Raw genomic sequence first — 24,004 nt, forward strand, 5'->3', positions numbered from 1 at the left:
AGGCTGGGCTGGCTCCAAAGACTCACACGACAAGGGCCAGAGAGAGAAGCCTGCCTTTGGGCATGGCTGCAAGGAGTCTGTCTTAGATGAAGAACTGCATCCTGATTCATTCCTGATCCTGAATTGTAGCCTGTTTCTTCCCCTAGTAAGCCCCATGGTGGTGGTGGGTATCATCTGTGACTTCTGCGTGGCCCTTGCTGTGAATTATTGAACCCAGCAGACAAGCAGAGAGAGCCATGGGGAGATGGCTGTTTTCAGAAGTGGTTCAAAAGTGGGCGAGAGCAGTCATGTCTGACCCCACCTAACAGGACTCATTCTGGGCAGAGGTTCTCTCTTTCTCCTCTGCCGTGTTATCTTCAGCCTCCTCAAAAAAAAAAAAAGTGCCATAAATTCCAACTTCTACGTGGTTATAATCCCATGTAGGAGTGGGTTTCTGTTACACAATGAGGCAGGTTATGTGGAGGGTTTGTCTCGAGTCAAGCTGAAGATGAGGCCAGCAGAGATGGGGGACGAGATGCCCAGCAACGGCGCTCAGCAGGAACAAGGCCTTTCCTCCAGAGGTAGCAGAAAGGAAGCCTTCCTTTCCCCCAGCATCTGAAGCCCCCTAAATCCAGACTTCTAAACTCTCAGACTGCGAGGGGAAGAACTTGCTTGTTGAAGCCCACCGTGGGTACATCTTATATGGCTGCACTAGAAGCTGAGATATCTTCCTTCCTCCCACCCACCCGAACCCCCAACCACCCTCTCCTCCCTCTACTAAGCCCCCCGCCCTGTGACCAGGCCAGCTCCCGTGGGGCAGCACTCCCTGACCTACCTCCTCCTGTCCCACCACACAGCGGCCAGGCCCAGCCCCTGCAGAGCAGCCATGATCACGTTGACGTCATAGTTTCCAGTACCCAGGAGGCTCCGATGGGGGTTCAGCCGGGAGTCTGGTGCCAGCCTGGATGGGGAGGGGAGGTAGTCAGAGCCTGGCTTGGGCAGTCCTCTGGAAAGGAATCCTTTTTCCCACAAGGCAGGAGAGTCACCTCAATGTTTGGATGGTTTCTTCTCTTTGACTCCCACAACCTGTCCACCCCCAGGCCCTGTTCTTCTTGCTTGATGGCTCTTTCTGCTGGGACCCTAAGACCTCACCCTGGTGGAACTTTCACCCTGGCCTCAGCCTATTTCCCACAAGGCCCTGCAGGGCTTTCTATGCTCCAATCTGGTCTTACCTCTCCCCTGCAACCCTCCATGACTCCCTAGTACTCTCAGGATAGGCTTCAAGCCCCTGAACTTGGCATTCGAGGCCCTGTGCCCTGACATTCGATTTCCCATGACATTGGCATTTGAGTCCTTGTGAATAGGCATTCAAGGCTCTGTGACCTTGACATTCGATGCCCTGTGACATTGGCATGTGAGTCCTTGTAACACAGGCATTCAAGGCTCTGTGACCTTGACATTCGATGCCCCGTGACATTGGCATGTGAGTCCTTGTAACACAGGCATTCAAGGCTCTGTGACCTTGGCATTTGAGGCCCCACGTGGTCCCTGCTCACCTCTAAGCCTCAGCTCCAGCCACCTGTTTCCCAGCTTTGCTGTCAGTGTCCCAGGCTCTTGGCTTTCCTATCAGCTGTTCCCCAACCCCCAGAGGCCCAGCCTGTCCCCACTTGTCTCTGGGCCCAGCCCGTCTGAACAACAGCCCCTCTGTTCTCCTCGGGGCCCTGGGTGGGCTGGGCGGAGGAGAGGCAGGGAGGGTGTGGGGAAGGTCTGTGGATTCTTGTTCTGTGTCTCTGTTCCCTTGTCCAGTTTGAGGGAGCCAGGTTCCTGATTCCTCTCCGGGTCTCAGTCCTGACCTGAAAGTCGAAGGCACTGGGATCCTTACAGGTGGACCCCATCTCACTGCACTTCACAGATGCTGAAGGTTTTACCAATCATGGGACTGTGGTGACCCTGCGACCAGCAAGTCCATAGGTGGCATTTTTCCAACAGCAAGTTTTCACTCCACGTCTCGGGGTCCTATTTTAGTGATTCTCACCACATCTCACACTTTCCATTATGTCACCCTGGACGGACCAGCAAACCAGGACCAAGCTCATGCTGTTGGGGCGGTTCTGACTCCGGGCCACCCTAGAGGACAGAACAGGACAGCCCCACAGGGCTCCCCAGGAGGTAATTCCTACAGAAAAGCTTACTGCCTCATCTTCCTCCTTGGAGAGGCTGGTGGATTTGACTGCCAACCTCTCAGATAAGCACAACACTTACTCCCTCCTGTGCAACATGAGAGGTCCTGTAACAGACCCTCAAACTCCTCACCACTGAGTTTATTCTGCCCCACTGCAACCCTCCACTGGGTTTCTGAAGTCTGAAGTCTTTTTGGGAGGAGACTCCCATTTTTCTCCTGTGGATTGGCTTGTAGATGTGAACCAATCACCATGTGGTTAACAGCCCGACAGGAAATGTCCCATGCCACTAAAAGAATATCAAGCGAAATAACAAAGTCATTGCTACAAGAGTTGGAACCAACCTACAGCTGACCCGCCAGTGGGTTATGAGAGGCTGGCTGTAAACTGCCCCAGAGGAGACTGCCCATCTTTCTCTCCTGGAGCACCTGGTGGATTTGAACTGCACACCTTTGGGTTGGCAGGGTGACTAATTACCTGCCAAGCCACCAGAGCTCCCTGCTGTGCCACGTGTTGTTAGATGCCATCGAGTTGAGTCTGACTCATAGCGACCTTATGAACAAAGGATCTGAACGCTGTTCTTCTATCCTGTGCAATCATCATCAGCTCTGGTATGCTTGAGCCCACTGATTTTTGACACTGTGTCAATCCATCTAGGGTGCCTTTAATAAGCTACAGCCTTTCGGAGCTCTGGTGGCCTAGTGGCAAGAGGCTGAACCGCAATCCCAGAGGTGCGCGGTTCAAAATCCACCAGATGCTCACTGGAGAAGGAGAGGCAATCTCCTCCTGTACCAGTCAGATTTGATTTGCCGGTACACACACAAAATAATAGTAATTAAAAAAAAGTAATAAGCTATAGCCTTTTAAATGCACTGAGAAGCCAGAAAAATTTATATGACTTGCTTTATAGAGACCTTTGTTTTCCTTAAGAAGTCTGGAACCAGATCCACAGTTTTTCCAAGGTGTTCCTGCATTTAAGGTCTGAGTGGCTGGGACTAGACCTGAAGATGCTTGGGGGCCCCTGGGACCTTACAGGAGACAGGCTAGGAGGAGGGGAGTATGGGCTGGTTGCAGGGACAGAAAGGAGGAGATGGACAGACAGATGATGAGAAAGCAATAATGTGTGAAATCTTGAGAAATGAGAACCATGTCAGGGAGGAGGAAACTATGCCAGGCAGAAAGAACAGCTGTGCAAAGGCCCTGTGGCAGTGGAGGGATTAAGCACTTAGCTGCTAACTTAAAGGTCAGAGGTTCAAACCACCGGCTGCTCCCTAGGAGAAAGACAAAGTCGTCTGCTTCTGTAGAGACTACAGCCTTGGGCAAACAAGACACAGGCCTTTAAGGGGGGACTAGTAGAAGCCCTCACTGTTTAGAATAAGCCACCATATAAGGTCAAAAAGAGCAGCATTTGCCCAGAGATAAAGTTCGGAAGGCAGGAAGTGGTAGGGTAGAAGGATTGATGGAAATGAGAATCACAAGAATGAAGTGGGAAGAATGCAGCTGCATAGTGAGTACTGTCAGTGATGTCATAAAACGAGATGTGTATAAATGGTTGGACCAATTTGCTTTGTAAATTTTCACTCAAATCACACACACACAAACACACACAGAGCGAGAGAGATTGATTCCAGTCTCAGAACCACTAGAGGGGAGTTCCACTGTGCCCTTCAGCGTTGTTAAGAGTTAGAGTCAACGCCACAGCAATAGGTACACCCTAAAGGAGTCCTGGAGACACAAAGACTAATTGCTCGGCTGCTAACCAAAAGGTGGACGGTTCAAACCCATCAGCTACTCCTCAGGAAAAAAAGGCCGAGTGATGTGTGTTGAAAAGACGGCTCAGGACATCGAATGGGTCATTCTACACCTTCCGAGGGGTTTGCTGTGAGCTGGAACATAAGGCTGTGTAGGTCAGGGCACTTGTGGTTATCATTCCACTTGGATAAATGGGCTTTGTTATGTAAATGAGGCAGAATTAGTGATGGCTTTGTTGTTAGGTGCCATCGATTACACTACGACTCATAGCGACCAAGTGAACAATGATCGAAACCTGGTCTTCTCATATCATCCTCACATTCTGAGCCACACTCACGCCCACTGCTGAGTGGCCCCCAACCCGAGTGGGCCTGCCTTCTGGTGTTCTATCTGTGAACGCTCCACTGCTGTCCATTAGGCTTCGGAGGACCTGCAATTTCAGAATTGGATGGCCAGTCTGCTTCTTAATCTCGAAGCTCTGCTGTATGTAATCTGTTTGCCACGGTGACCCTGTTAGTATTTGAAATACTGAGGACGCTGCTTCCAGCATCATGGCAAACCGGCAGACGAGGGGTCGCGTGTCAGTGCAGTGTCAATCTCAAATCAGCCTCTTTTGACACCTAACAGAGCAGACTAAACAAGTGTACAGAGAGGAGGGTGAGAGTATGGGCCACATGATCGCCAAGGAACAGAAGCTGAAAACGAGATAAGAGCCTTTTGGAACAGCCACAGAGTAAAGCCCTCTGGGTGCCCTCAATTCAGGCTTCTAGCTTCCTAACTGGGAGAACAAATTTCTGTCTGTTAAAACACCCACTTGTGGCATTTCCAATACTAGTAGGTTAAGATAAGCAGCTGGGTAGGGTGGTGTCAAGAGGCAGAAAGAGAGTTGGGTAGGGATGCAGAGTTTTGGATCACAAGCTGAGGGGCTGGGCTTGTCCCAACGGGACAGGGAGGGATTTGAGCAGGGTGGGGTAGGATCAGCTTTGGAGTCAAACTGGAGGGCTGGGAGACCAGTGAGGAGGCAGGAATGAGAGGACAGATGAGAGAGGGAGAGGTGAGCTCGGACTGAGGCTGTGGGGGCCAGAGACGAGCAGGAGGCGGCGACTAGCCCCAGTGGGCGCTGGCCCTGCCTAGAGGAGACTGTGTCTCCAGGTGCCCACGGCTGGGCCAGGTGGCGGTCACCTCTTGCAGATCTCATCGGCAGCCTCTTGGCTGAACAGCTGCTGCTGCAGGACGTTGTTGAGGGCGTGCACGGCGCACAGCTCCAGGCGCTGTCTCTCGTGGTACACGGAGGGTGGGCTCTGCTGTGCTCCTGGGGCCTGGGACATACCGCCCTCAGCTCCTGTGGGGGGAATCTCGGCTTCAGGAAGGAACTAGATAAAGCTCCACAGCCTGAGTGCCTCCGAGAGGCAATGCCATTGAAGGGGCCTCCTTGGGTCCAGAGGGCCCTCCATCCTTTGCCCTTAGGGACCAAGGTCTGTCTTAGGCGTCTAAGGAGATCCCATCACATCCCGAGGTAGGTTATCTAGCAACAGAAGATGCCACTACATCCCTACGTAAAAGGGTCCCTATGTTGGCTGCTCGCAACAAAGAAGCCCCCAGTCCCTGTTCCTAAGTTAACAGGACCCCCTCCTTGGTTACCTAGCAACAGAGGATCGCCACCCCTCCCACTTCACTAGGTAAGTATTTTTTTTTTCTGGTTACCTAGCAATAGAGGGATCCACCTCCCCTGTCTCTAGGTAACAGGGTCTCTTATGGTCGCCTAGCAACTGAAGCCTTCTCCCATCGCCCCCTTGTCGCTAAAAGACCATGTTCTTTCTTGTCACGTGGCAAACAGGGTCCACTCCCCGGTCACTAAGCAACAGGGTCCCCTCCTCTGATCGCCTGGCAACCAGGCCCCTTTCCACCCCCGCCCCGGATACTAACAGAACCCTCTTCCTCGACCCGTACCCCAACCGCCCGCTCGTCTGTTGCCTGGCAACGCCGCTCACCCCGCCTGCCTCTCTGGTCCCGCGAGCCAGGGGCTTCCGCATCCCCCTGGGCGGAGGCTGTGGTCTCCGGGCGCCGGGCGGGAAGTGGGCGCTGACTGGGCAGGCGGGACGGACTACGGCTCCCGGCGGGCCCCGCGTGCTGGACTGCAACTCCCGGCGGGCCCCGCGACCTCACTACCGCCAAACGGAAGACATAGGCTGACTAGACCGGAATTGTAGTGAAATCTCAAGACCCTGGACTACAACTCCCATCAGCCTCTGCGAAGAAAACCGGAAATACACCTAGAAGAATCCTACACCCTAGACCAGCGTGCCCCAGCGTGCGCTCTACCACTCCGCTGCTCAGAGGATTCTGGGAAATGAAGTACGTAAACCCTCGCGATATCAATTGAGGGTTGTGGTTTGTTTGTTTTTGCCTTCTCTCCGCCCCCCCCCCCAACTATGCCTGCTTCTCGTGATGGCGTCATAGCCAACGTGTGCAGAGGCAGTGTGACGTCACAGAGTAGAAAAACCGAGACACTAGGGCCGTGTAGGGAGATGTTTTACTGCGAGGAGAGACGGAGATCTGGGCAAACTGAGACCAGAGCAGACGTGGGGGCAAGTGGGGGCGAGGAAATCAAAGACTCTGATGTTCTTCTCTGGAGGGAGGAGGGTTCTCAGCAGAGATGGATCCCTGGCTTGGAGGGGAGCTGGCAGCAGCCTGCGGTAGAAAAAATGGAGAATTAAAGACTGATACGCACCGTGCAGAGAGAGAGAGTAAGAGACACAGAGAGCGATAGAAAGAGACAGACAGAGACAGAGATAGAAAGACAGAGAGAGAGAGAGATGGGAGACATAAACTGAAGGGGAAAGGGCCAAGGTTGGAGGGGCCGTGAGAGTCAGGGAGAAGGGAACAGGAGCCCAAGAGAGAAAGGAGAGGACAGAGACTCAGAGATAAGGAAACACACAGCGGGGGACAGAGACCCAGAGAAGGAAGCAGACACAGGGAGGGGACACAGATCAGAGACAGTGACAGCGACCCAGAGAGAGGGAGAGACCCACAGGATCGGGGACGGAGGGAGACCCAGAGAGAGGGGGCCAGAGTCCCAGGAGCTGGACGTGGATCGAGAGACCGATACAAAGTTTGAAAACACGTAGAAATCAGCCCAGGAGCCTCCAGTACAGGGGCCGAGACCCCGCGCGCCGGGCCTCACCCAGGACGCTGCGCCAGAAGGCGGTGACCGTGGCCGAGCCGGTGACCGCGCCCCGCTCGGCCGGGTTCTCCCGGCGGGTGCGCACGGCGAAGCTGCGGCCGCTGGGGCCCAGAGGTCCGCTCAGCTCCACCTCCACCACGTGCATGTCCGGGAGGCTGGGGCGGCGGGAGGGCGGTCAGCCGGGCGGGCCTGGCTCTGGCCTCCGCGTCCCCGCTTGGCCGGGCTCACCTGTCATCGGCCACCAGCACCCCGACGACGTGGTCGAAGCCCAGGCTAGGGGCGGCCAGGGCTGCGGCCGCCATGGTGTTGGAGTTACGGGGGGCCCATGGGCACAGTCCCCGCACCGGACCCTCGTAGAGCACCGTGCGGGGTCCGGTCCTGGAGGCCGCGGCCAGGGGCCCCTCAAGGCGGAAGCCGTCGGGGTGCGTGGCCATGGTGACTCGGAGGCTCTGCAGGGAGAAGGGGGGAAGGGAAGGGAGCTTGGGCGGCCGGGGGCGGAGTCTCTGCAGCCCCCTCCCCAGGTCCTGACGGCCTGACCTGAAGGCCCCCTGCTGCGTCCAGCCTGGTGATGTCCTCCGATCCCCACAAGGCCCCCCGGGCGACGAACACAGCGTGGCCCCAGCGGTGGGACGCCTCTCGGAGCTGGTGTTCAGTAGCCGGGTCCGCCAGAGCTGAGGGGGACCCCACCTGGGGCGCATTGAGCAGGGGGAGGCGCCCAGGTCAGGCTTAGGAATGGAGGTCAGGGCAGAAGGGTTGGTGTCCTGGGGTTCCAGGTGGGTAGGGTCTCACCAGCAGACTGGCATGACGCAGGATGTGGGCCCCAGAATCATGGATTATTTGGGGATGGGCCACTTCCACCACCAGATCGGGGCGCCTGGGAGAATGGAGAGACGGGGGAGGGCCTGAGAGTAGGGCTAGCCCCCCATGCCTCCACAGGCCGGTGCATACCCTCTTCCCACCCCCCCCTCACGTGCGTGAAACAGACACCCAGCGAGGGCCTCAGTTGACATGGCACAGCCCCAGACAAGGCAGAGCAGAAGTTTCAGGGAGCCCTGTCTGGCCCTGGCAGGGTCACTGACCTCTCCCCAAGGGCATTGAGGTCCTGCAGCTGCAGGGGAAGAGGCACGTTCCCTGCCATTCTTCCTGGGTCCCGATTCCAGACAAACGCAAGTTCTAGGCCCAGTTCTGGCCCCTGAGTCAGCAGGTGGGAGACAAGGGATTGTCCTGGGGAGAGAGTGGTCTAAAGCCTAAGAAAGGGATCCAGAGAGAGAAGGAGACAAAGAACCGGGGGACAGAGACCCAGAGGAGGGGGACGGAGACAGAGAGGGGGACAGAGACACAGACAGGGAGGGACAGACACAGAAAGGGACAGAGATGGGGGGACAGAGACCCAGAGAGAGGGAGACAGAGACCCAGAGTAGGGGGACGGAGACCCAGAAGTGGGGGACAGAGAGGGAGGGAGGGACAGACACAGGAAGGGACAGAGACTGAGAGAGAGGGGGACAGAGACCCAGGGGTGGGACCCAGAGAGAGGGGGACAGAGACACACAGAGAGAAAAGGACAGAAGTGGGGGCAGAGACAGAGAGAGGGGGACAGAGACCCAGAGAGAGAGGACAGTGACCTAGAGATCAGAACTGAACCCCAGAAAGCTGGTGTGGGCGGGAGCACAAGCAGGGCACGGACAGGACAGGTGGGTGCTGCCCATTAACTGGTGACTAGGCCATGAGGCTCACACTCACCTAACCGGCCATAGCCCACCACCCCCACCCTCCGGGGCACCCTGTCCACGGCCATGCTGCTTGGATCTGGTGGCGCGTGTCTGAGCTCCACTTGCCGCTGCCTGCCACCCCCACCCCCCAGGCCCGAGCAGCAGCTAACCTTTGGACATTTGACCCTTGGTTTTCTCGGAACCTCCCCCACAGCCCAGAACTGGGGGTGGGGGTTTGCTGGATGGGGAGGGGCGAGGACCCTTTCCTGTACTTGTGCATTTGCGAGGTGGGGGTGTGTGAGCCCCAAGTGGCCCCCGCGCCGTCGGCGGCCTTCCTCTGCCTGGCCCCCTCCGCCCGCCCTCCCTGCCGCTGTGGAAAATTTCCTCCGCAGTCTCTCCCGCCCTCCTCTGGGCGCCAGGTTGTCATGGAAACAGCATCCTGCTTGGGGCGGGGGTTGAGCGGGCTGGAGAGGGGACTCTGGGCTCGCTTGTCTTGCTCTTGGGGGTCTTTCCACTTAGCACTGCTGGGCTTCTTGTCCATAAAACAAAATTCAGGAATAACTAAAGCTGATGCAGCCATGTCCATGCCGGCTCCGGGGACCTCCTCACCCCTTGTTCTGTCTGGATCTCTTCCTCCATCCCTCCTCTGCCTCAGCCTCTCTTCTTAGCGTCTCTGTCCCTGTCCCTAGCAGTCCTGTCCCCAGCTGGGTTCTCGGCCTTTTCTCTCAGCCTGGCCGTCTTGGCCTCGACAGCTTGTCCAAACCGCGCCTCTGCCTCAGGGACCCCCACGTCCCGTCACCCCACCTCCTTGCACCCGCAGTTCTTCCTCGTTGTGCCCTTCAGATCACCTTGACTTTCCACCTTCCACTCACTCTCCCTTCTGCCTCGATGCCACCAGCCCCCTCTCCTCGTGACTGCATCCTCACCCCCACGCCACGTCCCTCCCTCTTTCCACCTCTCGGGGGTCAAGGAGAAGGCCTGAGGCTCGGGGAGTCTCTGAGTGCTCCCCTACCCTCCCCAGAATGCTCCCTGCTTGGCCACTGCGCCTCTCCCCTCTCGGGTGCCTGGCACCGAAGGCTGCCGCAGCCTCGCGCCCTGCCCCCAACCACCACCTGGTACCCGCTGCAGTGTTTCCATGGCAACCAGGATCCGCGCTGAAAGGGACCAAGAGGGAAAGAGAGCATGAAAGGGAGGCTGGGGGTGGGGAAGGAGGGGGGCGCCCAGAGTCCCAAGTGGACAGCCAGCGGTGGCAGAGGCAGACAGTTGGTCGTGGGCTGATAGGGCCCGAGACCCCAGACATCTTGTCGCCTGGGGAGGCTGGTGCGGAGTGGAGGATGCTGATATGGGGAGAATGTGCTGTGAAAAGCCCTAGGTGGGACAAGATAAGATGCGGTGAGGGCGGGGAGAACAGTCCTAAGCAGGAGGGGTCCTTGGGGCCCACTTGCTCCCACTCCACGGTTCTCATTCGAGCCTCACTGGGGGAACCTGCTTGGCTGGGGGAAGAGGGTGATTGTCAGGCCTGTGGGGTCTCGGCTCTGGTCACCCTGTATCTTTATCGTCTCTCTGGAAAAGCTCCCGCATGCGCGCATAGCCCTGCCCTGCGTACTTACCGGTATCTGCTGCGCTCTGCTGAGACATGGGGCTCCTTCAGACATCACACACACTCCCCATTCCCTCTCCCTGCCCCACCACTGCCTCTGGCCGAGAGGGCTCTGGTCAGCAGCCTGGGGGACCTTCTAAGCTGCAGTGTCCCCTCTCCTTGTCTCTTAGCTTCTCCAAGGGTGGGGAAGTGTCTCCTGACCTGTGTGTCTTCGCTCAAAAATAAGTTGCAAACCCAGCTTCCCCAGTGCTCCACGGTTACATCTGCAGTCTGTGTCCCTCAACCTCCACCTGACCCTCTTTCTGTGGTCGCACCAGTGCCTCCAGGGACTTTAGGGTGGGGACATCACGCCCAGGTGTGAAGTGAGACCAAAAGAACCAAACCTTTCGCAGGCCAGCCCACCCAACCATAATCTCTACGGAAAGCTGATCCCCAGGCCCTTGTGCAGAACCACCAACTCTTCAGTTAGTAGCTAGTAGTGTAGCACAAAATGTGAGAGCCTCTTAAAGGAGCTCTGCGAAGTGAGGGGGACAGAGGAGGCTACCAAAGCCCCGCTGGGACTGAGGGGCCTGCATATCCCTCCAGGACCTTGAGTCAGGAGTGGGGGGACCAGGTGCTCCTTCTGGGTTTTGCAGACACTGGGGATTTCAGTCTGTCACACTACCCCCACACTATTCTATTTCCATTTTGTTTCCTCTCTTCTTCATGCTTTCATAATCCCCCCAAAAAATTATTTTTTTTAACTTTTCCGTGGTTTTTTTTTTTTTTTTAAAGTAATTACAGAGCAGGTAGTCGTTGACGCAAACCTCCCTTCAGTATCAAAAGAGTTTGTGGGGGGCGGGGTTAGGGCAGGGTCGAGGGCCACCAGGTGGGGCTGGGCTGTCCCTCCTCAGTCAAGGGGGACAAGGGGCGGAGCGGAGCGGAGCTCAGCGCTGGGGGGGGGGGGGGGTGGGAGACAGGGGCCAGAGTGTCGAGGGGCCAGGGCTTCGAGGAGGAGGCTCGGACCACGCGTTCTGTCTCTTCAGTTTCTGGGGTGGAGGGGGAGGGAGGGAGGGAAGGGAAGGAGAGAGGAAGGGAGGGTCAGGCTTCAAACTGAAAACCAAACAAACAAAAAAACTGTAAAAAGAAGGGCTGTAGTGGGGGTGGGGGGGCGCAGGGATAGGACACCCCTCCAAAAAAAAAAGCTCCTCTCTTCCCTGGAAGAAGGGCTGGGCTAGGTGGTGGGAGAGCGCGGAGCAATAAAGCCCAGGTCCAGGCCCTTCCCAATCGTCCTCGCTGCCGGGAGCGAGCGGAAGAAAAAGCCCTCGCAGAGCCATTCCTGGGGGCGGCCCCGTGCGCGCCCCGCCGGCCTCCGGTGGAGTCCGGGTGCAGCGGGCTGGGTGGGTGGACAGGCGGCGGCGGGCCAGGGCCGCTGATGGGGTCCCAAGTGAGTCCGGCCCGTCCCCCCCCTACGAGGAGGCTTCAGATCTGCGTTTCTTGCACGTTCTCCTTGGAGCCGCTCTTGAACAGCAAAGGTTCGTGGATGGAGTTGAGGCCCGACGGCCCCTTGCCCCCGCAGCCCCCGCCCCCGGGGTTGCTGCTGTAATGCGCCTTGAAGGCGGCCGCCACGTAGTGGTGGTGGTTCAGGTGGTCGCGCTCCAGGGCCGGCAGGGCCAGGTGGCTGTCCCCGCCCACGCCTCCCCCGCCCGCCACGGCGGCGGCGGCGGCCACGGACACGGCCGAGGCGGCGGGCAGCTCGTCCTCCACGTTGATGATCTCCACGGTGCGCGTGGGCCCGTGGTGCTTGTGGAGCTGGTGCTGCTTGCGCAGTTTGTAGAAGGCCACCAGCATCACGGCGGCCATGAAGGTGATGGCCACGAAGCAGCCGATGATGATCTTGGTGGTCTTCATGACGTCGTCCAGGTCCTTGAGCGCGTTCTCGGTCACGTCCGTGATGGGCACGGTGAAGGCCTTCTCCGTGGGCCGCGAGGAGCGCGGCGCCGGCGCCGTGGTGGACGAGGCGGCCGCGCCCCCCGGCTCCCCGGGCCGGCCCCCGCCCCACGCGCCGTCCGTCGTGGGCCCCGGGGGCTCCTTCTCGGTGCCGTGCGGCTGCAGCACCTCGTCGCCGGTCTGCGTCTCCAGCGTCTCCACGGTGACGGTGGTGAAATAGGTGTAGCCTCCTCCTGCACCTCCTCCTCCGCCTCCGCCGCCAGCTCCGCCCCCGGGGCCGCCCCCCGCGCCGCCGCCTCCCGCAGCCACGGGGTCCACGGCCGAGACGTTGAGCGTGGCCGAGGCCGTGGTGTTGCCCGCCGAGTTCGTCACCATGCACGTGTACTGGCCCGTGTCCTGCACCGTGACGTTGGTGAAGTTGAGCGTGCCATCGTGCAGCACGGAGATGCGCACGCGGTACGAGCCGTGCGTCATGAGCGTGCCGTTGGGCGTCAGCCAGTTGACCGACGTCATGGACGTGCCCGTGCGGCACTTGAGCTCGGCCGCCATGCCCTCGGTGACGTTGAGGTCGGTGGGCGGCTCCACGATGACAGGCGCGTAGCACGTGAAGTGCGATTGGTCCAGCTCGCCGATGTAGCGCCCCTTGAGGCCGGCGGGCGCGTGGCAGCGCGCGCAGCACGTGGTGTTGCTGGGCACAGTCTCCTTGAGCCACCAGCTTAGCCAGAGCACGTCGCAGTTGCAGTGCCAGGGGTTGTGGTTGAGGTGCACGCGCTCGAGGCGGTGCAGGGGCGTGAAGAGGTCGTGGGGCAGCGACATCAGGTTGTTGTGCGACAGGTTGAGCTCCTCCAGCGACTTGAGGTCGTCGAAGGCGTTGCGCTCGATGGTGGCCACCTGGGCGTGCATGAGCCACAGCTTGCGCAGGCTGGTGAGGCCCTGGAAGGAGCCCGGGCGGATGAGGTCCAGCCGGTTGCCCGACAGCTCCAGCTCCTCCAGGCGCACCAGGGCCGTCAGGTTGGGGATGTCCTTGAGGTTGCACATGCCCAGGTTGAGGTAGCGCAGATTGACCAGACCCTCGAAGGCCGCCTCCGAGATGTACTCCAGCCGCTTGAGCTCGCCCAGGTCCAGGCGGCGCAGCGAGGGCACGCGGTTGAAGGCGTACGAGGGGATGCTCTCGATGGGGTTGTTGCGCAGCCAGAGCTCGCGGAGCTTGGACAGGTACTCGAAGGCCTGCGTGGGCACCGTGGTCAGCCGGTTGTCAAACAACTCCAGCGTGTTGAGGCTGGGCAGCCCGTTGAAGGCGCCCACCTCGATCTTCCGCACCAGGTTCTTGCTCAGCTGCAGGATCTCCAGGTGCCGCAGGTGTTTGAACGTGTCCGTCCGGATCACCTGGGTGGGAGGTGGAGAGAGACACCGATCAGTCCTAATACTACTGTTGTTGTGGTTATATACCATCAAGTGGCCTGCGACTCAGCGACCCTATGTACAACAGCCCTAAATCCTGCTCTATCCTGTGCCAATCGCACTGTCTCTGACACACCTGCCTCTCTAGAATGAACCTGTTTGTTCTCTTAGCCGTCCATGGTATATTCAATACTCTTCTGCAGTATATTGTTGTTGTTGCTATGTGCCATCAAATCGCTTGCGACTCAGAGCGACTCTATGTACAACAGTCCAAATCCTGCTCTGTCCTGTGTCAATCTTATTGTCTCTGACACAGCTACCTCCATTACCCCCAGTCACTGAATCAATCCACCTCATCGAGGGCTTTCCTCTCCTGCGCTGTCCCTCCACCCTCCCAAGCATGACGTCCCTCTCCAAGGACTGATCCCACCTTACAACATGCCCAAAGTCTGTCAGAGTGAGCTTCGGAATCCTTGCCTCCAAAGAGCAGCCTGGCTTCACCCTCTCTAGGATGAACCTGTTTGTTCTCTTAGCAGTCCATGGTATATTCAATACTCTTCTCCAGTATATTGTTGTTGTTGTTGTTCTGTGCCATCGAATCACTTGCAACTCAGAGCGACCTTCTGTACAACAGCCCTAAACTCTGCTCTATCCTGTGCCAATCTCACTGTCTCTGGCACACCTACCCCCATTACCCCTGTCACTGAATCAATCTGTCTCATCGAGGCTCTCCCCCTCCTGTGCTGTCCCTTCACTCTCCCAAGCATGACGTTCCTCTCCAAGGACTGGTCCCCCCTTGCAACACATCCAAAGCATGTCAGACAAAGCCTCAGAATCCTAGTGATTGTGAAACAGCAACAATAACAACCTTAAAACAAAAATCATAGCAAAATGAAAACCACACTGCTGTCCACAAGTGCTGTTAAGGGTGTGGAGCCATGAGACTGTCTGCCTACTGCTGATGGGGGATAAATGCTGGTACAACCGCTTTGGAAAAGAGCGTCTTACGGAGTCCAGCATAAAGTTACTGTCTGACGTGGCCACACGACTCTTGGGTGTTGATGCAAGAGATACGACGGCATATGTCTGATTTCAGCCCCACCTGGAAATAAGTCAGACATACACCAGCTTAAGGAATGAACAAACTCCATGCAGTGGAATGAAATGAAATCCACTGGGGACGTACACAGTGGCCACAGCCACGGACTCAGGCGTAGCCCCTGTTCGTGGAGATGATCCCGCGCTGTGCAACACTGTTCTGTGGGGCAGAAGGTCCCTGTAACTTGGCGACAACTCAACCATCACAATAACGTTGACATGCTCAACTTGGGTGAAGCTCAATGACACTCTCTGGAGCAAAAGTACCTGTGGTCGGATTGCATTCCTGGAATGGTCTAGAAGTATGTAGTCATTTTCTGAGTGTGTGCTTGTGGGTCTGTGAGAGAGACAGATACGCAGGATGGGGAGAACTTCCTGGAGTGATGGGCGTGTTCCCTTGAGGTGGTGGCCCCATGGCTGTATACAATTGTCTAGCCCCCCCATCTGTTAACTTAAAATGGGTGTAATTTTTTTATGTTGTTATTGTGTACCATCGAGTCAGAACTGACCCAAGGCTGACCCTCCAGCAGGTTTTAAGAGACAGTTAATTGCACTAGCATAGGGTGGGGTGGGGGAGATTGCCTATCCTTGTCTCATGGAGCAGCTGATGGCTTCGAACCATGTGCCTTTGGGATTGCAGCGCAGCTTCTTGCCACTAGGCCACCAGAGCTCCCTCGTTTTCTTATATGCATGGAAATTCTAACTCAGCACAAAAGATGAAGACAGGCAGCTTCGGCGGCTCTCACATATCAAGCGCCGCCTCGGAGCCAGGCCTGTTCCGAGTGCTTTATGGGTGATAACTCCCAGCGAGACAGGCCCTTAGCACCACTCCTTTTTCAATTCCTGCTAGCCAGGAATCCATAAAGCTCTTCAAACAGGAAGATTTCTTCCTCCTCTCTGGCACTCATCCCATTTGGTGGAGACACCTCATCAGAATGCCGGCGGAGCTGTTTAAAGCATATATTGATCCTGTTCGCGTGACTATTTCACTCTAGAAAGAGTCCCGGGCTTGATTAGGGTGGAAGACCCGCTGGGGTGTTATAAATGATAGGACGCTCAATCCCTCTGCTTGTGGCGCTGTGATGCTGGAAGCAAGGCCTCCCGCTCTTCAAATACCAGCAGCATCACCAGGGGGAATCCAAGGGGCCTCTGGGGCTAAGACAGGCTCGAAGGAAGGACCCGGTGACCTGTCTCCAGAGGCCAGCCTGTGGGAACGCCGAGGATCGCAGGGGAGCGTTGTCCAGTGGAGTGCTGGAAGACACTCGAAACATGAAGTGACCCCAACCTTGGACTTGAGCCGACTGGTGACGGTGAAGGTGGTGCTGGAGTGGGTGCCTTGTTGTTCTGTTGACCGTGGAGTCGCCCTGAATGGGAACCAGCAACCATAACTGACAGGTGGGGAAACTGAGGCCCAGAGAGCTGAAGTCACTAACCAAAGGCTCTCCTTGGCTAGGTGGCATTGATCCCAGCCCTCGCTCTCCTGTGGCGAGTGCTTTCAAACATACAGTGTTATGTTCTGTGGAGAATGGGGTTGTCAACGGTAAGAGCCAACCGAGGGCAACTGACAGTGGCATCAGTCCTGGAAGGCCGGGCACATCTGGCCTCAAATGTACCACAGAAGGGACAGTGTATCGCGATACAGTGCATCGCAAGCAAACTGAAGCACAGGGAGATATGGGCCTGCGCTCACACAGCACTGGGGAGAAGACTAGAATTTGAGTCCAGGTTGTTGAGAATCAAGGCTTGATTGCATCTCTTGGCAGTGGGACTGGGAGCCCCAGGACAGGCAGTGCTGGACCTGAGAAAGGTGTGTGGAGCACATTTCTTGTGATGATGTTATCAGAAGCTCCCCTGGAGGGAGCACCTCATGTTCTTTGAAGTCTAGTGACCCCGTGTGACAATACCAAACTGTCCCAGAGGGTTCCCCATGCAAATGGACCTCCAGCTTCTCTTTTCTTCTGTGGAACAACTGGTGGGTTTAAACCACCCAGCTCGCAGAGTCTGTGAAGCAGTGCTATTCCACCCCCTGAGTCTGTGGGTCAGAATTATTATCATAGAATAATTATTAAGGCGCATTGCCATGGGAAAGTCTGCCGTTAGAGACCTCTCCAAAGTACTGAAGAGCAATGGTGTCTCTCTGGAGATTAAGGTGCGTCTGATACAGGCCATGGTCTTCACAATTACTTGTTATGCATCAGAGAGTTGGACAATGACCAAGGAGGATAGAAGGAGAATTGATGCCTTTGAGCTGTGGTGCTGGAGAAGAGTATTGAGAATACCATGGACTGCTAGGAAAACAAACAGATTCGTCCTCGAAAGGGTTAAACCAGGTGGCTCCTTGGAGGCAAGGATTCTGAGGCTCTGTCTAACATACTTTGGACATGTTGTGAGGAGAGACCGGTCCTTGGAGAAGGACATCATGCTTGGGAGGGTGGACGGACAGCGCAGGAGGGGAAGGCCCTCTATGAGGTGGATTGATTCAGTGACTGGGGTAATCGGGATGGGAGTGTCAGAGACAGTGTGATTGGCACAGGACAGAGCAGAGTTTAGGGCTGTTGTACATAGGGTCGCTATGAGTCGCAAGCCACTTGACAACACATAACAACAACAACAACAACAACAACAACAATTATTATCATAGAATAATGAGGTGCTCTGGTGGTGCAGTGACTAAGCACTGGATTGCTAACAGAAAGGTGAGTGGTTCGAACTCACCAGCTGCTCCACAGAAGAAAGATGTGGTACACAGTCTGCGTCCATGAAGAGTCACAGCTTCGAGCCCCAGGGTTCTGGGGAGCTGTTGGGTGTCACCGGATCCATCGCAACACACAGCCCCACAGCAGATCGGAACCTGGTCTAGTCTTGTTCGCACGGTCTCCACTCTGCATAAGCTCATCGTTGGAGTCTCTGTGTCAACCCAGCTCGCTGAGGGACTTCCCGTTTCTCTGACCCTCCACCTTTCCCAGCTTGATTATCTTTTCCCAAGGACTGGCCTCTCTTGACAACATGCCCGAAGGATGTGAGGCGAAATTTCATCCCCCTTGCCTCTAGGGAGCACTCCCTGGTTGTACTTCCTCTGAGACAGGCCTGTCCATCCATCTGGCAGTCGATGAGCTACTCAAAACTCTTCGCCAGTACCACAATTTAAAGGCATCTCTTCTTCAACCTTATTAATTGTCCAACTTCCACATGCATGCAAAGCAACTGGAGATAAGTGGCTTGGGTCAGACACACCTTAGTCTTTAAACTGACATTCTGAACCCTCTGAGGCAGGCTGTACTCGACCCTACTGTAGGATGACTGTGAATTGAAACTGACTCCATGGCAACAGGTTTGAGTCCTGGTTTACTGATGATGCAGGGGTTCTTCTGCCACTTTCCACGAGGCTCGAGTGGATTCAGACTCACAGTGTGGAGTGGAGAGAGTGGAGAGCTTCTCACTGGACCTCCGAGGCTGCAACTTAGACAGCAACAGACGGTCTTGTCTTTCTTCCCCACCCCCATCCCCATCAACCCCAAACAAACCCACTGCCACTGAGCTGATTCCAACCCCAGCCAACCTGGAGGATGGAGTCGACACAGCGAGCCCTGCTGGGGAGGTGGCTGAGCACTGGGTTGGCAAGGCAAAGTTAGGTGGTTTGAGCACACCAGTTGCTCTGAAGAAGAAAGAAGCTGTTGGAGGTCCACTTGCATTGAGTAAGATAGTGGCCGGGGAAACCCTTTGGGACAGTTTTGCCCCATCACACGGGGTCTCTATGAGTTGGGGACGACTTGACAGGAAGAGTCTTAATCTGTGGAAGCTTCACGGAGCAGACAGCCATGTCTTTTCACCATGTAGTTGCGGGTGGGCTTGAACTGCTGAACTTTCAGTTAGCAAGCAGCCCAGCACTTACCCACTGCACCACTAGGGTTCATTGTTCAACGATAAACCACAATCTAAACCGAACACACTGCCATCGAGTTAATTTCAATGCCTGGCTACCCTCCACTTGGCTTCTGAGGCTGTAAATTTTCATAGAAGCTCGTACTGGTGGATCTGAACCGCTGACTTTTTAGTTGCTAGTCCAATTCATTGCATAATGTGGCACCAGGAGAATTCAGAGAGTCAAGGGAGAAGCAAAACAGCATAGCATGAGCAAGCTCTGGTGGCCCAGCGGCAAAAAGGTGCACTGCAATCCCAGAGGTACGTGGTTTGAATCCACCAGATGCTCTGCTGGAGAAGGAGGGACAATCTCCTCCTGGACCAGTCAGATCTGATTTGACGGTACACACACAAAAACAAAACAAAACAAAACAGCGTGGTATGTAATCGTGCCTTTAGAAAAAGCACAAAGCCGACGAAAAACTGGGGATGTGCCCTACAAATGACTGGAGGAAACAGGCCAAGACTTAGCAGTGAACTCCAGGGGTTGGGCTTTGTGGGAAACTGAAAACCTTTCCTTTTCTTTGGTGAACAGAAATGGCATTTTGGAAAAAAAAAGATTTACTCCACACCCATGTTTACTGCAGCATTTTCTTTACAATATCAAAGATTTAGCAACAACCCACGGGCCCATCAATGGGTAAATGGCTCAAGAAACTGTGATGTGGTCACACAATGGAGTGTGAAGCGTCCCTAACAGATGGATTGGCACCACGCAGCACAGCATGCATGGGGAACGAAGACAGATTATGCTGAGTGACATAAGTCAGTCTCAAAAGGATGATTATGGTATAAGACCACGATTGTAAAAAGCAAAGGGAAGGTTTACCCACAGGGAGGATCAATGTTGAATGGTTGACAGGGAGGAGAAGGGAGAAGGGAAACAAAAATTGGTTTCCTTTTCTATGTACAAATTTTTTTTAAAAAAAAGGAAGGACAGCATTCTTTTTTTTTTTTTTTGGGGTTGTACACAGTGTGGCTGTGATTTTGAGCCCACTCAGCAACTTCAAAAACTACAGCGACATCATCAACAATGCCATCAACCGCAACAATGACCACACACTTCCGAGGGACAATTAGTAGCCAAGCCCTCAACTGTGTGCAGCACCCAGGATTCCGCAGGTGACCTCCAGGTACACTCGTGAACTTTACCCTGGACTCCTCGAGGATGGAAGGGTTTGAATCTCTGACCTTTCTTTCGGCGGTGTAACAGGTTACAAAGCCGGGCTCTCCAGGCAATTACAGAATCACAGCTACAGTGGTTGCTGTGTCATTGAGGAAGGAACAGTGGGAAACTGAGAAAAGCCAAGTGTGACTTCTACTTGCTTCATAAAGGGGAACTGTGCCCATCAATAACATCCATTGTTGTTGTTGTTATGTGCAATTGAGTCACCTGCGATTCATCGTGATCCTGTGTACAGCAGCCTTAAACCCTGCTCTATCCTGTGCCAATCTTACTGTCTCTGACACACCTACCCCCATTACCCCAGTCACTGAGTCAATCCATCTCATTGAAGGTTTTCCTCTCTTGTGCTGTCCCTCCACCTTCCCAAGCATGACATCCCTTCCAAGGAATGGTCCCTCCTTGCAACATGTCCAAAGTATGTCAGATGGAGCTTCAGAATCCTTGACTCCAAGGAGCAGCCTGGTCTCACCCTCTCCAGGATGAACTTGTTTGTTCTCTTAGCAGTCCATGGTATATTCACCACTCTTCTCCAGCACCACAGCTCAAAGGCATCAATTCTCTTTTCTGTCATCCCTAGTAATTGTCCAGCTTTCTGATACCTAGCAAAGTAATTGCAAAGATTATGGCCTGGATCAGGCGCACCTTAGTCTCCAGACTGACATCGTTGCTCTTCAGTACTTTGGAGAGGACTTCATACAAATAGCTACATAGGCAGACATGCCACCTCATATGCTGCTGCACCTATTTTGATCAATCATTGGGTCCCATGTTTGTTGCAAGACTCACAGACTTTACTCAGTTACAGGGTTTATTAGGGAACTAGGCTGGAGAGTGGAGGAGGCAAGAATGTCTTACAATGCAAGTCCAGGTTTAGTCCAGCAGTCTCAAGGCAAGAAACCTCTCATTTCTTCAATCATCGAGCAAATCTTATCTCAGAGCAGTTATAAGTCAGCTTTGCCTTCAATCATCCAACCATCTAAACTGTGGCCTTTCTCTCCAGGTTTCCTCTATTTACAACTTGCCACAGTCTCTTTCCAGCTGTGCCACAATCTCCTGACAGCAGCTCCATAGTCTCTTCACAAGCTCTCCATCACCATCAATGCCATCTCTCACAGTGTGGAAAGTGCTTTTTCTTATATTGGTCTCACAGCTTTTGATGATTTACAAGACCAGTTTTCTACAGTTAAGGTAGCTGGAGACCATGCCCCCAACAGGGGTTAATGCAACCAATGGGTAGAAAACCCAATTTTCAAGGGTTCTCACACCCCAGTCATTTAGAGATTCTGGTTCATGGGAGACCTTGTATGTGAAGAGATGAACTACCTCAGATGGTTTTCAAGGATGGGACCTTTCAGAAACAGATTGCCAGGCCTTTCTTCCAAGGCACCTTTGGGTGGGTTTGAACTTCTAACCTTTGGGCTAATCATGTCATGTTGTTGTTAGGTGCTGTCAAATTGACTATGATTCACACAAACCCTGTGAACAACAGATCCTTTCTATTCCTTCATCTTAACATATGTCTATTAATCTATTTATTGATTTATTTCCCTCTCCTTCCTCCCTGACAACCATCTTTCCCTTAGATTATGTAATATTAAAAATAACCCTTAGGGGGAGAAATGTGCAACAATGAGTGAACGGAAATCCAAAATACCTATAAATGTTCATTAAAATGAATTAAAAAAAAACAACCCAAAAACTCTTAGGGAGCTCTGGTGGCCTAGTGGCAAGAAGCTACACTGCAATCCCAGAGGTGCGTGGTTCAAATCCACCAGATGGAAAGGGAGAGACAATCTCCTCCTGTACCAATCAGATCCGATTTGATGGTACACACACACACACACACACACACACACAAATAAAAATAAAATTTTTAAAAAAGAACCAGTTTGCCACAACCATTTGATATCAAAAGGGCTGCATTTGCCCAGAGGGCAGGAGGGTTATAAAAAGAAGATGAATAGGGGGAGCTCTGGTGGCCTAGTGGCAAGAAGCTGCAACTACAATCCCAGAGGTGCACGGTTCGAATCCACCAGATGCTCTGCTGGGGAAGGAGGGGCAATCTCCTCCTATACCAGTCAGAGCTGATTTGACGGTACATGCACACAAAAGTAATAAAATAAAATAAAAAAAAGAAGATGAATGGAAACAAGAATCATAGGAAGGAACTGGGGAGAGTGTTGTTCTATTGTGGGGCCTGTGATCAGCATCACAACAAAATGTGTATAAATGGAACAGAAAACTGATATATAAACTTTCATTCAAATCACAATTTAAAATTTTTTCTTTGCTCTATGGCCCTCAGACCTGTTTTTAATCGTTTTTGGTCAAACGTTTTTTTAAGTCGTATAGTCCTGGTCTGTCCACTTGCTGTACAGAGGTAACTCGTGGTCGCTGTGAAGCTGAACACTGTGACACTGATGTGTCAAATGTGATAATGGTTACCCATGGTGGACAGGGTTTGGTGGAGCTCCCCAATTAAAACAAGCTGGGAAGCAGAAGTGGCATCCACTTCCGAAATAACTTGCCCCTGGAAACCCTATGAACCTGGAGAAACAATGAACATTATACAAGAGACCAGGTCTTTTGTTCATAGGGTTACTATGAGTCACCTATGACTTGATGGCACTTAGCAACAGCAACAATCTTGATGTTATTCTGTTGAATTTTTAGAGAAGGGAATAAGGCAGCAGGTCACATGATGAGGAAGTGGCAGGTTGGGCCTCGAACCCCCCACACCCTCCACCCTCACCCTCTTGCCTCCACCTCCCATTCTGCAAGGTCAAGTGACAGGCCACCCACGGATGGGAGGAGCTGGGCCTGGAGCCCAGAGCTTCTTGTTTTCCAAATTCCCCACCTCTCCTCCCCTTCCAGAGCCTCTGGACAGAGGAAGCCTGTAAACTGTTCCTCAGCTCAGCCTTGGGAGCTTTGCCCCAGTTGAAATAGAAGGGGTGTGTGTACAGGGAGATGAAGGGGGCACTCCCAAAGGGGGTGGGCTCCGTCTGCCACTCACCTTAATAATGCCCTGAGAGCTGTGCAGGAATGGGGGGGAGCTGCTGCAGAGGGAACCCGGGGAATATATGTGGGGTGGTGTTGCTTTAAATAGCTAATCCCTTTGCTGCTGGGAGAATTCCAGTCTCTTCCCCTCCCTAACCCTCCTCCCCAACTCCCTGTCTGTGGACTGTGGGTATTGCAGCTGGATTCCTGGCTGTGCTGCTGCTGAGCTGTGTGACCTTGGACAAGTGTCCTAACCTCTCTGAACCTACTTCCCCCTCCACAGGCCCACAACCAAACCAAGCCCCCGGCTATGGGGCTGATTCTGACTCACAGCGCCCCTGCAGGACAGAGTTAGAAGTGCCCCCAGTGCAGTTTATAAGGCTGCAAATCTTCTCAGAAAGCCGACTGCCTCATCATTGTCCTGCAGGGTGGTTGGTGGGCTCAAACCAACAACCTGTGGGTTTATACTAATTAAAATACAGCACCACCGAGGCTCCTTGTGAGGTCACCTAAAAACCTAACCCATCCCACTGCCTTCAAGTCACAGCAGCTTTCCGTGGGGTTTCTGAGACTGTCGTGGAGAGGGTGAAGCCGAGCTGCTCCTTGGAGGCAAGGATTTTGAGTCTTCGTCTCACATACTCTGGGCACACGGCCAGGAGGAACCCTCCTTGGAGAAGGACATCATGCTTAGAAAGGTGGAGGGGACAGCGCAGGAGAGGAAGACTCCGATTCAGGCGAATTGACACAATAACTGGGGTGATGGGTGTAGGGGGTCACGGAGACAGTGAGATTGGCTCGGGACAGAGCAGGGTTCAGAGCTATTGTGCAGAGCACACAACAACAACAACAACAACAACAACAACAACAACTTCCTCCTCCTCTTCTTTTTTCCTCCTCCTCCTCCTCCTTTTTTTTTTTTTAAATGAAACCTAGGCCATAGCTTCTTGGTTATTACCGAAGAATATTTCTTCCTCCATGCTAAAGAGCACCAAAGCTTGGTAAACTTGTAAACAGCCTAGAAATGTTAATAACCAAAGACAAAGAAACCTTGGCATGTTAATCTGTTTT

The 24,004-nt window shown here is 54.2% G+C and overlaps 3 protein-coding genes across 4 annotated transcripts in view; all 3 read right to left on the reverse strand.

The window, feature by feature from the left end:
- JOSD2 (Josephin domain containing 2) overlaps nucleotides 1–5,942 on the reverse strand; it is a 7,346-nt gene extending 1,404 nt beyond the window's left edge. Inside the window, exons 1-3 of one of the 2 annotated variants that reach the window (XM_006897277.1) lie at nucleotides 5,903–5,942; nucleotides 5,094–5,253; nucleotides 815–940 (exon numbers count right to left, since the gene is read on the reverse strand). In XM_006897277.1, the coding sequence (XP_006897339.1) occupies nucleotides 815–940; nucleotides 5,094–5,239 (272 nt within the window). In that variant the 5' untranslated portion in view covers nucleotides 5,240–5,253; nucleotides 5,903–5,942. Of the gene's footprint in view, nucleotides 1–814; nucleotides 941–5,093; nucleotides 5,254–5,902 lie in introns of those variants that run through there. The other variant, XM_006897276.1, reaches the window with a different exon arrangement.
- A 616-nt stretch (nucleotides 5,943–6,558) lies between these two features.
- ASPDH (aspartate dehydrogenase domain containing) lies at nucleotides 6,559–8,890 on the reverse strand. The gene is made up of 7 exons (XM_006897278.1): nucleotides 8,836–8,890; nucleotides 8,175–8,319; nucleotides 7,885–7,969; nucleotides 7,633–7,782; nucleotides 7,324–7,544; nucleotides 7,096–7,250; nucleotides 6,559–6,602 (listed from the first exon to the last, which is right to left on the reverse strand). The coding sequence occupies exons 1-7, from the start codon at nucleotides 8,888–8,890 to the stop codon at nucleotides 6,559–6,561; spliced, it is 855 nt and encodes a 284-aa protein (XP_006897340.1).
- A 2,975-nt stretch (nucleotides 8,891–11,865) lies between these two features.
- LRRC4B (leucine rich repeat containing 4B) overlaps nucleotides 11,866–24,004 on the reverse strand; it is a 47,380-nt gene continuing 35,241 nt past the window's right edge. The window contains exon 2 of the mRNA XM_006897279.1: nucleotides 11,866–13,719. Within this exon, the coding sequence (XP_006897341.1) occupies nucleotides 11,866–13,719 (1,854 nt within the window). The remainder of the gene's footprint in view (nucleotides 13,720–24,004) is intronic.

The sequence above is a fragment of the Elephantulus edwardii genome, unplaced genomic scaffold, assembly GCF_000299155.1.
Source record: "Elephantulus edwardii isolate Elephantulus edwardi_28Jun2011 unplaced genomic scaffold, EleEdw1.0 scaffold00208, whole genome shotgun sequence".
NCBI lineage: Eukaryota > Metazoa > Chordata > Mammalia > Macroscelidea > Macroscelididae > Elephantulus > Elephantulus edwardii.

Excerpts from the sequence above, each read along its gene's own strand:
- ASPDH (XM_006897278.1), bottom strand. The coding sequence starts at position 8,890 with ATGGCCGTGGACAGGGTGCCCCGGAGGGTGGGGGTGGTGGGCTATGGC. Across the intron at positions 7,251-7,323 it reads GTGCTGGTGGCCGATGACAG|CCTCCCGGACATGCACGTGG; the intron begins GTGAGCCCGGCC and ends CCGCCGCCCCAG. Across the intron at positions 6,603-7,095 it reads CTTCTGGCGCAGCGTCCTGG|GCTGCTGCCAGCTCCCCTCC; the intron begins GTGAGGCCCGGC and ends TTTCTACCGCAG.